This window comes from Cariama cristata, unplaced genomic scaffold (genome assembly GCF_000690535.1).
Source record: "Cariama cristata isolate BGI_N322 unplaced genomic scaffold, ASM69053v1 scaffold10171, whole genome shotgun sequence".
NCBI classification, from domain to species: Eukaryota; Metazoa; Chordata; class Aves; order Cariamiformes; family Cariamidae; genus Cariama; species Cariama cristata.
The window spans coordinates 3,661-17,654 of record NW_009598728.1 but is presented as its reverse complement, the minus strand read 5'-3'; the positions used below and the strand labels follow the sequence as shown (position 1 = coordinate 17,654).

Here is a 13,994-nt window from a genome sequence, read left to right as displayed (position 1 = left end):
TAGCCAGAAGGGAAATTAAGGTTGTAAATCTGAAGGTATGGCTGTACAATAGTTTCAGCACGGAACCAAACTGAGAGAACACAGGAAGTTTTTTGGATATACACAGAACATTTGTATACCACACTGAAGTACAAGGAACATGAATTTCAAAAGATGTTACCACCTCTGAAAATCAGCTGAATGACTTAATGTGATTTTTAGTGGGACCATATCAAATTTATTTTTGCACAGTGTCAATTAACAAAGTTACTTCATCATTGTTCAACAGTATTTTCTTCCCTGTGCATCAACAACAGAACGATCAAGCGTTCCAAAAATGCTGACATTTTCAAATACTTTTCAAGTGCTATATCATCTAGTAGAATGACTTGTTTATGAAAATATTTATTGATTCTAACAACAGTTTCCTGATGTGCTCTACTGCAACGATTTCTAACTCCATTGAAAAAGGTGAACAATTTGGTCCTTTCTTCTTTGCAACAATCTTTTGTATATTAAAAATAATTTACTTTGTCTCTCCCTTAAGTATCTTTCATACAAATGCATTCAATCTTTTCAGTTTTTCCTCAGAAGTCTTTTCTAGATGATTTTTGTTCTCCTTGAAATTTTTCCCAAGTGATCCATATCTATCTTGAAAAGTGAAGTCCTTGACACAGTATTCCAGCTGATAATTCACTATTGGTATGTACAGTAAACCAATTATTTCATATAACTTACATACAGTACTCCTGTACATACATCCCAAAATTAAATTGTGTGCCAAAATAGGAGTGCCCAATGGCACTCCTTCATCTTTAATACATGTGGCAACACTACCATAGCATTTTATCTTGAACTGCTTCCTGGTTATTCCTCAATCTTGTATTTGTGGTGCTAATTAGTCCTACCTAATGTCATATGTAGAATTTGAATTTTTATTTTATTTAAACTAGTCTTAGTCTACTATCAATATTACAGAACAATTTTAGGATTTTTTCCATGTGTTTTGAAGATTTTCAGTGTTTGAGAAGTTTCTCTATGACGTAAAAGAAGCATGGGTTGAATCACTGTACCTGGTTTGGTTAAAACTGTAGCACAAATCATATCTTCTCTCTAACTTTGTGTATATGGTGATATCACAAATCGTGCATCATCACTGAGGATATATCTACAAATAAAGGGACATCAAGTTACAAATTATGGATTTGTGGTCAGAGCAATGACCACATAGATCACATGGTATTTCTATGGTTGGAGATTGCTGGCTTGAGATCCTTTAGATCTGTAATTGTTAAATAAAGTTTTCATTATATTATCATGGTAAGTGATACCACACACAATGGAATAAAAATTATTACAGATGACTGGAAAATCAACAGATGTGGTGCTGTCTTCCTTCTGGATCTTAATATCACTATTTTTCGAGACCAGTGCTCTTCACTGGTACAGACAATAATGATGACAGTTGTTACCTGTCAATCACAGGATCATGAAAATGATCTTAAAAATACTTGTATCTGGTTTATTCAAAGAAAAGCACTGAAATGTCATTCTCAAAACAAAAAAGTAAACAAAGAAGCATTTGATGATGTCTAAATATTCTGTTTCTGTTTTATTTAATGCTTTTTCCTGTTTTATTAACACAATGGGTAAGATATTTGCATGTTTTGGTACAATAGCTGAACCCTCCTGGAAGGCTATGTACTGCAATGATATTCACATTTTCAATAACTGTCTTGTTAGGATCTGGTATTATATCAGTTATTGTAAAATCATTACAAAAATTGAACATATAAGACTGAAATTGTTTTTATTTAGCATTCTTCCTGGGGACTCTGGTTTGAGTGATTTATCAAATGCTTCCTGAATTTTCCTATATGTTAGAATGTTGAAAAATATTTTATTTCTAGGGTACATTTACAGGCTTGTACTTTATCTCAAATACTTCAGTGCCAGATTAGACGGATCTTTCACTGGTTTTTTGGAAGACTGTGAGCAAGTGACAAAATAGAAACAGAACAGCACTTGGCTCATTTATAAATTTTTTCACCTTTTATAGTTAAGTATCTGTCTTGAATTGTATTATAATTTTCAGATTTTTTTAAAAACAAGTATTCTGAAGAAATAGTTTTTTTGTTGTGGTATTATTACTGTTGCAATCTACACAGTTGGTACTCTTTTCCTCACTTTTGATCTTTGTTTCCAAGCTGAATCTCAGCGCCAAATATACCCTGCGGAAAATAATTTAGCCTTCCTCATCACTGTTATAGAAGCATCAATGTCATTTGACTCTAACAAGTATCTTTATCTCAAATTTGGTGGGTAAAAGAAAAGAACGGCTAATTAGCTGCTCTTCTTGTATATGCCAGTAAATGTTGTTAACTGAAATAGAATCATAGAATCATAGAATCATTATGGTTGGAAGAGACCTCAAAGATCATCAAGTCCAACTGTATACCTGATACAACCACGCCCGTTAAACCCACTAAACCATGTCTTGAAGCACCACATCTAAACGTTTTTTGAATACCTCCAGGGATGGTGACTCCACCACCTCCCCGGGGAGCCTGTTCCAATGCCAAACAACTCTAACAGTGAAGAAGTTCTTTCTAATGTCGAGCCTGAACCTCCCCTGGCGCAACTTGAGACCGTTTCCTCTTGTCCTATCGCTAGTTACCGGGGAGAAGAGACCAACCCCCACCTCGCTACAACCTCCTTTCAGGTAGTTGTGGAGGGCGATAAGGTCTCCCCTCAGCCTCCTCTTCTCCAGACTAAACAACCCCAGCTCCCTCAGCCACTCCTCATAAGCCTTGTTCTCCAGGCCCTTCACCAGCTTTGTTCCGCTTCTCTGGGCACACTCCAGCAGCTCAATGTCCTTCTTGTAGTGAGGGGCCCAAAACTGAACACAGTATTCGAGGTGTGGCCTCACCAGCGCTAAGTACAAAGGGATGATCACTTCTCTATCACAGAGTGGCCCTGGAACTAGACTGGGAAGTCCCAAGAAGAGCCACAAAGTCAGTGTATCAAAGATCAGGAATAACAGGAGGAAAGAAGAGAAAGAGCTGCAACTTTTGCATCAGTGAGGCAAATGCCAGAAGAGTGGACTTAGCTAGAGCAACTGGATATTTAGAGGAAGTTAAAAAATGCAGAAATAATTCCTCTATCCCCTCTAGAATACTTGCAAGAATCTTGAAATTTTTATTACATCAAAAGACTTGAAGAACAATCTGTACAGTTTATCAAGAAGAAGGTTGAATAGTGACTTTGTTACAATTTAAGACCATCTTACTTGGATAAATTGCTAGATAGAAAAGGGCTCTTTAATGGCAAAAAATATAAAAGAAGCAAGGATGGAAACTGAAAAGAGGCAGATTCCATCTGGAAGTAAAAGTTTCCATTTTAAAAGATTTTAACAGAAGTGAAGGGAGACTGTTAACTTCTCTAACACTCTCCGGGAAATGGTGGATTTTTAATCCACTGATACCTTCAAACAAGACTGGATGTTTTCTGAAAGAAGTGCTGTAACCAAACATGAATTACGTTTTAGTCAAACACAATTTTTTTTGTTGACTGAAATTTGAGAGATCAGGATACACAGCAGATGAAGCTTGATGATTTAATTGTTTCTTCTGAATTTAATATGTATGATTCACAATTATAGAAAGAAAACACTTGACAGTTTATCTTCCACATGTAAATAAATGAATATGAAAACCAACAATTAAAATACTAAATTAAAATTATTATTTCTTCAGGGCAGAGAGAATTAAACATGAATCCTGCTAAGAATCAAGACAATGCATGCTTGTCACTTCAACAACTCCATTTCTCATCTCTTAGTTCAGAAACTATGAGTTTTACAACCATCACTTTATGACCTGCTCCTGCATTTTAACCTGTTATCCATTCCATCAGTTTTTATTCTTCAAGTTAAGGAATTTTGTCTCAAAGTATTATAGCATAACAAAAAATATATTTCTCCACTGAAATCTCCCTCCTTTTACCCAAGACTCTGTATTAATTTTTCCTTCTCCGGCACTACTTTATGACAATAAATCAACAGTGTGAACACAGCCAAAAGCTGAGCTTTGCTTTTCCCACATATGCCACTTTTTCGATTGAATTTGCCATCATTCTGGGCACAACTTCAATTACCATTCAGATTTGTAATTAGAACATCACTAAGTTCAACTCCTCCCAGCTCAGAGACAGACAAAAATCTCCATCTGTATTTACACAATATTTCAGTTTCAAATTCCTTTTCTTGTCCAGATATTCAAAATCCTTAACCATCGTCTCATTATTTCATACCTTCACTGCTGTACTGTTGCTTCGATGCCAGCTTCAGACTGATTATCTTTTAAGAGATGTGCCATACTGTTGCTCATCTCACCTTTGTGGGTCATGACTTTATCACAGCACTCCTGTCTCCACATCTCTGTCCCCGCTTTACTACATCAAATCAAAATCGCTCTCTTTTGTCCCTAAACATTCTGCCTTGTTCTTTAAACTGAATCCCCTGGGAAAACCAGCTATTTCCTCCCACCTTTGCTCTGCCAATGTTGGCTACTTTCATCTCCTGCCTTTCTGCTGATCCTTCAAGAGTCTCTGCATTCCCTTTCATGCTATGCTTTGTACATGGGAAAACCTTGTAAAGCTGTCTTAATTTTATCTTTGAATCTCTCCTTGAAGACCACTTCTGTTGTAATGCCTACAAATCATTCCCATATGGCACTTATTAAGCAAGTAATAATCTGTGACTTCTTTTCTGCTCATCTCTGTTCATTATATTATTATCTCATCTTCTTAACCCAACTCTGTCTTGTTTGTCTGCTTTATCTTCCTCTGGTCTCCTGCCTGACACACATAACGTGTGCTTTGCATAAGAAGCATCAGCTCTGTTTTATTAAACACCTAGGGAACACTTTTTTTAAGACAGACCTCTGGTTACCGGATGTCCTACGTTCTCTTGTAGATAAAATAAAAGGCAAAATAAACCCCACTATCTTTCAAAAAATCCAAGTGGGTAGCTCATATACTGGAGAACTAGAAACACAGAAGAGTTACTTTATTTATTTATCATAAATTTTTAAGGCTACATGGTACTGCAATGATGCATAAATAATTTTTATTAATATCTAGTCCTTTGAACTGCACCACAGAGGTTACATTTAATTTTTGTTGTTTAAAAAAGTAAAGCTGTGGGTTTCTATTTTAAAATTTTAGTTATTTTTTCCAGAAGCAAATAATGCTTTATTATGGGTTCAACTTACAACTCTGCTGTGTACTGGGGGATGTGATCAGGAATTTTGTTGAGTTTCTGATTGGAGCAGTCCACTGTGGTCCCCTCACAGCGACATTTCTCAGGGCAAGCCAAATCTGCAAAGCAGTCTCCACTTAATTTGGATCTGTAATCTTCAGTGCCTGTGGACGAGTCAAGTCAAAATACAGATACTGAGTCAATAAAGTACAAGATTTGCTTCTTGTGAGAAGGTTGAAAAGATGTCTGCAATGCAGATAACGGGTGGGCAACTTGGGAAATGTATGATAAACTTTGTGATACTGAACAGACACAAGGGCTTCAAGAGAGGGTTAAATACAGGGGCTTAAGATATGCTGGAAAAAGAAACTGTGACCAACTTCACATAACAGGATAACATTAACTTGAGCTTTTCACAGCTGTACTTTCTGCTGATTATGTTGTCAGCCAATCTAGCCTTGTTTATAGCTAATCACACAAATGCCACTAATTCTTTTAGAATTTATTGTCTTTCTCTGTATCAAGAATAAATAGATCCTGAATGCCACCTTTTTGCTTTCTCTTGTTACAAATTTGTATTGTTGACTGGACTTCATTAACCTCTGTGATTTTTTTTTTATAGTCCCGATACTCCATATCATCTCAAACACATAAGATTGAAAGCCCTGTTTTCAGCTTTAATTTAAAAAATGTGTGATCCTGACTTAAGCCTCAGCAGCTTGCCATGCTGTAGAAAGCTGCGTGACGTTCCATGGTGCTTGACAGAACCATGTTTTACTCATACCTCACAACCACATGGTTAGATCAAGCACAACAGAAAATCTCGCTACATTATCAAAACTGCATCCATTAGGCCAAGGATAAGAGCAAGGGAAAAGAGGAAGGAGTAGGTATAAGTTACAGAAGCATTTGAAGTTTAATATTTGCTTACATGACATGGCATTCTTATTACTGAATGTCCAGTGCCACAGTAACAGTATTACTGTCACAGATCAAATAAAAAAAAAAAAAAAAAAGAACCACATTGAAAGTTTCCTCCACCATTTCCCAGAGTCAGTCAAAGAAAACATTCTAAACATATCAGGAGAAAACATCCAGTAAGGAACTGAGGGTGGGTGACAAAGGAAACAAAGAGAAGCTGAAAGGACCTGTGGGTTCTTCTTGGACAAAGGTGGAAAGACTGAGACTAGTAGAAGGTGCATCAGGGCTGGGAGGTACATTGTGATTTAGCTCAGACACTGAACTTTACTTACAGCCAAAATGGTGAACTCCTGCAAAAGTAAAGATAGCCAAGAAGGAAAGAAAGACAGAGTAATCCCAATTAAGACAAAAATATGAACTAAGCTCTCATGTTGTCTACGCAACTTTAGTTTGACTAGAAGATGTTGCTAAGGGGTACTGTCTTCAGCAGAGACAAAGAATAATTCATTTTAAGTGGCATTAAAAAATGAAGACAAGATTGGGGTTAATTACAGATTTCATATAGGATGATAATGCCTCCCATGCAATTTTCTTCACTATTTAAAATGTATTCTTTAAAAGCTGCTCCCTTGAATGCTATACATGCTATGCCACTTAAAACCCTAATAAACCTAAGAAACATAGGACAAACAGATTCCTCAGGGGAGGAAAACAAACCAACCCAACAGTCATCACATATTATGTTATCTACTGTTTGTATTTGTCTAAGTAACCCATATGATATAACTATGTGGAATATTTCTATGAGCTAGCAGACAAATGATTTTTTACCAAGTTAATGATTTAATACTTGTGTAACCTTTAGTCTTCCAAATGACGACAATGAAATTCTGCTAAGACTTCCTAGTGTGTGCAGAGCAAGATCTTCCAATGACATATTTAAAATAAATATAAAAAAAATTTAAGTTTTTAAAGAAGTGCTAACATTTTTACAGTATTTAGTGAAGTGTAAAGAAGTGGGTTTAGCACTTTTAAATACCACGGCTACAGATACATGTTTTTCCTCCTGTGTCCAGAGTAAATCACTGTTAGCAGTTTAAAGTAAAGAACTAAAATATTCAGGGACAAGATCTTCAACAACTAAAATAATTTTATGCAGCATCTCCCTGATAACCTGATAGAAGGAGAAGCACAGAAGCTCTATTTCAAGAAGCAAGTCTGTAGCACTTTGGGATATATTTTTTTTCCCCAGGAATAGCATTTTTAAAAGGGCATATAAACAAAACTAAACTACATGTGTGGCCATATAATATGGCCTCAAAACAGGCTGTGAAGACATTTGCTGGCAAGAAAACACTTCTAACTCAGAGACAAAAGTTGCACTGGCAAGGTTGAGTAGAAGTCACTCAGTGGCAGGAATACAGCTGTTCGACCCATTATGGAATTGAGTGGTACTACAGGTTTGAGAAATTGAGCCCCCCTCTGTTTTATGCTGCTTTATGCTGCTTTAAAACACATTTTCATGGCTGCCAATGCTGACAAATGGCTGCCTTATTTTGTATTTCATTTTGTCTTTTCTTCATATTCAAACCAACATATTAGTATGAGCGCATGAAGAACTTCACATGATTGCTGCAAATTTAAGTTATACATCACACAGCATTAGGAGAAGAGCTGTTAAACATACCAGCTTAAAAGACAAAGGCTAAGACCACTGCAGAATGACAATATACTTGAAAGAACAAGTGCACTGGTGTCATAATCAATTATTGTAGATATTTTTCCAGATATTAAAGTATGGCAGAAAACCCTGCTTGCAGATCACATACTGTAATTCATCAATAGATTAATTATTCACTTGTTTATTTTGCCAATCAGTCATCTGTAATCTATTAGGAACACAATACAAGTGCATCATTTTTTTTTTCTATTAAGAAATCAGTGCACATACCTGACAAGCAAGGTAAAATAAATAAAGAAACATATTTCAAAGAGCTAGGGCCAACATTAGTAAATATTTTGTGAAAATATCATAGACTTCTTGTAGCTTAAAGTGGTGTGTGAATTGCTGTTTCACCGCAACTCTAAAGTCGTATTTTCTTTAATGGAAAGCATTTCTGATTCATTGTACGCGTGTGACCACAGAATGCCTTTAATGAAGAGTATCAGCTTTCTTTTTCAAGCATTCCACTGTGATTTTGTAAACACAAGGAGGGTGAGCAAGCAGTAGCTGCAGCCAGTGTAGAACATGAAAGCAAGGCAAGAAAATGTTCATTTGTAAGATGCTTATTTTTTTAAAGTTGTACTAGCTCTTTGACGGTAGTATGGTTTCCTGTGTTTAAAAGCAGCTCAGGAGCTACATTTTAAAAACAGTAGTGGCAGAAAGGCAAGGTACAAGCTAAGTAAAGGTGTCAATTGAAATACGAACTAGCAGGTGCAACCTTCTAAACAATTTAACTAGAGGTATAATTTTGGTACGTTGTGTGCAAATTTGTGAGACAAAAAATAGTAAATGGAGCTGCATGCTAAGCTCTTCTATTCAGAAAACAAATACTAGTAATCTACAAAGGAAAACTATGTCTAGCTACAAGTATTGACTAATGTTAATACACATGCATCAGTTTCCTAAAAGCTATAACAAACTTTGCTTTTTGGGGTAAAGAGAGAGAGTATCTGCAGTTAGTCAATCTTACTGCAGAGCCAAACCTACCTGGAATGAAATACTGTTCTTTAGCTAAATAAAGAGAAAAAGAAGATGCACCTGAATGTCAGCAAGCAAAGAATGAGTTTTATTAGATTAAGTATGGACTACAGTTAAACTACAGATAATTAAGTGAAAAAATGTGTATTCACAATGAAAGCTGATAAACAACAAGGTGTGAATAGTCATAAATGTATCCGGAATGTGGATAACAAACAGTTCTCATCTGGTATTTGCGCTTAAGACTGAATCAATTGTAGAATGTAAAATGCACCTGGAACAGCTGGATACCATATGACAAAAGTTAAGATTTAGAGAAATGTAAGTAGGAAATGGAATAAGATTAGAAAAAGAAAACAGTAAATTTCAGTATGAGGTAAGCCCCCTGTATAAAATGAATATGTCATGTTTCCACATCTAGCTAGAAATTTTTAGATCTTTCACATACTCCAGAGCCTTGTAGAAATTTTAAAAATGATTTATGTTGGTCATACTTGTAGTGAATAACTTCAGCATTTCATTCTGAAATATTATATATTGCATTTCTTTTGTTAGATTTAATGCTACTCAGAAATATTGCCAAATGTGTTAAGTATAGTAATGTTCTGTGATCCAAGAGTCTATGACTTCCATGATTTCCCCCCTTCAGTCAAAGAAGTAAAAAAGATTCTGCAACGTTTAATAACTCCATAGAGAGCCAGCTGCCTTCATTAGAACTTCTACAACCACTGTTTTTGCCAATAAAAGAAAAACAGCAGCTGAACTAAGAAAATTACCTGAGCAGCGGAATTTCTTGCTTTTGATCTGGCCGATCCTTTTGTTTGCCAGACGGCGGGGGCTGGTGCAACGGGCACCACTGGTCTCAATGGGGTTTGTATGAAGATAATCCGCCAGCCACTTCAGATGGCAGTCACAGATAAATGGGTTCTGAGCCAAATGCCTTTCATGAAGAAAAAAATGGTAATTTCACACATTATTTCCTTTTGGTCTCAGCAGTTCCCGGTATTTTTAGCACACTGTAGAATACGAAGTCATACTAAAGACAACTATAGACAAGAGCATACGTACAAGGTCTGAATTGCACGTAGGGGTGAGAAGGTGCCTTTTGCAATGGTCTGAAGCTTGTTGTCATACAAAGAAAGAAGATTCAAGTTGTGCAGATCTTGAAAAGCATCAACTCGCAGGCAATTGATCTTGTTGGCATTCAATAATCTGTTTAATGGAAGACAATTATAAAATTGAAAGAATTCACTCAGTGTCCCTGCAGCTTCAGCATTTTTCACAGATAAATCTTTGTGTGCATTTGTAACCAGAACAAGAGATGTAGTAACAAGTATTAATTGACAGTGACATAAGTCATTTCAGTGAATTAAAGTATCTTATTAAAGTGATCTGAAATGACTCCTAAGTATTTGCACTTTGGAGTTGAAATGTATGGGTTTATTCAGCTAAAACCACATTTCTTCTATGTGCTGGTAGAATGTGTGTGTGTGTGTGTGGTATTTGTCTGTGCAAAGAAACAAGCTTATAAAATCAAGTATCTGCAAGGAAAACTAGTTCCTTTTGCCAAACAAATAAACAAACAAAAAGGAACTGAACACTGTGTTCATTAGCTGGAAGAGATGTGCAGTGGCACTTTTAATTATATGTTACTAATCAGCATGCTGCCACATTAACAGAGTTGTAGTAAAAACTGGTGGCATGGAATATATCCAAATCTGTCTTGGATCCTTTTTCCTCTCCATCTTCAAAGGAAACCTTTTCTTCCCTCTACCTCCCAGACTTCTAAAGTTAAAACAAACAAGCCAATCTAAACCAACTTCTTCATGCTTTTGAAGAGAAAAAAAAAAAATGTCATTCAACTAGATACATTTTTATAACCAAATTTTTTTTTCCCATTTCCAGCCTGGAATGGAATGACATAGTGGATTTGAAAACCAATGCTCTGATAAAAAGTTTCACCACACAAGTAGAAATTTACTTAGACTGAAATGTATTGTCTACACAAAGTATATCAAGCTATGGACTTTTTTTTAAATACAGAATAAACAGAAGTTCAGAGATGTCTCTTCCCTTATTTACAAAAAATCTGAAATATGTTTTTATAACTAAAATCTCTTTAAAGGAAAACAGGAATACATAACTTCCCACTACTATACTAGTTTGTAACTAAAATAAATCAAAATGTAAACCTCTAGGTGGTGCTAGAACTTGCATTTTCTTTGTGTTTACTTACTGTTTCGCCATCTTCAATGAGTTGTTAATAACAGACATTTTGCCCATTGCTACACTATGAAGTCTAGACATGAAATACTTGTAATCAAGTGGGAAGAAGTTTTAAATTCTTTAAGAAGAAGCTTTAAATCAACAATTCTGGGGCAATTTCTTCCAAAAACACCACCGTGATTTATGGCCTATTTCACAAATTTCTTTTACACAATATAGCTAGTGCACAGCCTCTTCTGCTAAATATTGACACTATTTCATAAACTTACCACATATGAATGTATCACCAAGTGATATCAACATATCACTTCATTATTCCCAGTATTAATAGAAATGGTTTCTAAGATTACATGTGGAAATTTCCAAAGTGTTAAATGAAATAGCAACTGGAGTTCACAGAGTCAAAGAATTGTACAGAGAAGAGTTTTCAGAGAACATTAAAAGTCATCAATGAAACTGTACTGCAACTCTGTTCTTCCATGGGTACAACTAGAAATACAATTACATAGCATTTCCACTACGTATTTTCTTTATATAAAACACACAAATATTCCTTCTACAGTTCCCACACAACTTTATTGTCTGGGAACAACTATTTGCTGTTTACAGGGCAAGACACTATCATATCTTATGTGTTTTACCCTTATAAATTCCACATAAGAGAATAGTTTCATGTAATCATTTTAGGCTGACACATTAACTGAGATATGATTAAATTTGTAGATGAATGGCAAGCTGGCCTACAACAGTCTTGACTCCTTTGGCTTTAACATAATTTGATTTTATTATACTCTGATCTTACATACAGGATTTTCTGCCAGTTCTTCTCCAGGCGTAAATCTCTCATCATGTTTACCCTTCTGAGTTATCCCAAAATAGAATAAATATTAACAAAATACTCACAGCAATTGCAGAGAAAAGAGTCCCTCAAATAGACCCTTTGGAAGTTCTGTAATTTTATTGCCATAGAGGACACTGTACCAGGAAATAAGAAAGCAAAGAAAGTTGCCATTATGAAAGGCATATATGATGAGATTTTGACTTTAAAAATAGAGAAATTTCCATTTTCCATAAGGGAATTTAACAGCAATAACTTGGTACTTGCAAGATCCTTGTGGTCCTGTGAGGTAGCAGGATCACACGTTTTCCCAAAAGGTGTGTTGCCCAAAGAGCTCTCAGTAGAGTCAGCACCTCACTGCTTACAGCCTTACACAGGCACCTTGGTAAGTGGATTTGCTGTTTGTAAGAACAACTAACTAGGGCATAACAGAAATGTTTGATTTTGTTCAACTCTTTGCAATGAATGTACTTACAAAAAACCCATACATTTTTAGTGCCCAGCTGTGACACAATATTCAGTTATCACTCTAACATTCTGAAATTATTTTTACACCTTTCAGAATTGATCGAATTTATACAAAAATTCTGCAGGGAGCCAAGAATCCAAAATAATTTCACTATAAGAATATGAGAAATTTCCTTCTGTTTTTACAGGTCAAACAGATACCTACAGTGAATTGAGTGAACGTAAGCCCTGGAAAGCATCTGGAGCTGCTTCAGAGATCTGGTTATTGCTCAGGTCACTGAAATAAATGACATTTGAGTCAATAAATTCAAGCTATTTTCAAAATAGCAAACATTAAAGTAATAGGTAATTAGAATTAGGCATGGAAGGGAGAGAGAAATTAAGATATTCACATCAGATACTGCCAAAGAATTTTAATACAAAACCACTAAAATTGCCAGTACACTGAAACAACATGCATGGTTAGAAATAGACCTTTCCAATGCTTGAAAAAAAAATTACAAAAATGTTTACTTTTCCTAATTGCATAAGTACATTTTATAAAGAAATCTCTGTTTGCTATGACCACAGGACTATACAGTCTATGTCAAAGATATTCTGAAATAACAGTGGCTTATCACATTAATTTCTTTTCTTTATAGAATATTCAGTACAGTAACATACTGCTTCTATGCAGAACCGTATCAAATAATTTCAATACTTGTTAAAAACCAATGATTAGTAATGTGACAAAGAGACTATATGGTCTTAATAATCAGGCTGTCATATCAGTTAATCTTCCAGCAGTCAAACTTTCTTAAATGCTCACACATTGTCTGCAGTTCCTCTGTATGACCTTGACTTGTTTTTTATTTTTATACATATATTTGTATATATGTGTGTGTGTATATGTGAAAATAAATAAACACATCTAAATTATTGGGTACGTACATTCTTCGAAGCTTTTTATATGGTGAGAAAGCTCCAGGAGGTATGACCTTGATTGAATTTTGTTCTAACCGTCTGCAAAAGAATAGCAACAACATAAAAATACAAAACCCAAGCCAAACAGCAATCCAAAACCATAACAAACTAAAAGGGATAAACTTTAACAAAGAAGGCTGCTTTTGTTTTCTTTTTCAGTATAATTTTTATCCTGAGAAACAAGGTAATTTCAGTTTTCATTACAAAAAATAAGTTTTTGTCTGTAAAATCAACCTTTTAACCTATAGAGTTTAATGTTGTAAAGTAAAACCCAATCTTGATTTTGTATCTAAAGAAAACTTATTTTCAGAGCACACAAGACTTTTGTAAAATTTAAGCTAGAATTGTCATTAAAAAATTCAAACTTGAGTTAGTGTTAATTAACTCCCAATGTATTATTCACATACAGCAATTTTTATAGTAAGTTTTATTTAGAAATGTCTAAAGAGTTCTGTGAGTTAATCATTGAAATACACAAACCATAGGAAAGGCGACGGGAATGTTCCTACAGAACAAATAACATATGTTGCTACCTGCAATAAGGTAAATGCTGTATTTTTAAACATGCATACATGATTTCTTTAGGTACAGCAACACATTTTCGTTAGGATATAATGGTAGGATTGCACAGCCACACT

General features: G+C 35.1%; 1 protein-coding gene across 1 annotated transcript in view; it reads right to left on the bottom strand.

Annotated features, from left to right (window-relative positions):
* Window positions 1–13,395, bottom strand: part of SLIT2 (slit homolog 2 (Drosophila)) — a gene marked incomplete at its 5' end in the record, with an annotated part of 77,413 nt that extends 64,018 nt beyond the window's left edge. The window contains 7 exons of the mRNA XM_009709418.1: window positions 5,253–5,403; window positions 8,871–8,894; window positions 9,638–9,801; window positions 9,930–10,073; window positions 11,991–12,062; window positions 12,599–12,670; window positions 13,324–13,395. Of these exons, the coding sequence (XP_009707720.1) occupies window positions 5,253–5,403; window positions 8,871–8,894; window positions 9,638–9,801; window positions 9,930–10,073; window positions 11,991–12,062; window positions 12,599–12,670; window positions 13,324–13,395 (699 nt within the window). The remainder of the gene's footprint in view (window positions 1–5,252; window positions 5,404–8,870; window positions 8,895–9,637; window positions 9,802–9,929; window positions 10,074–11,990; window positions 12,063–12,598; window positions 12,671–13,323) is intronic.
* Window positions 13,396–13,994: the final 599 nt, after the last annotated feature.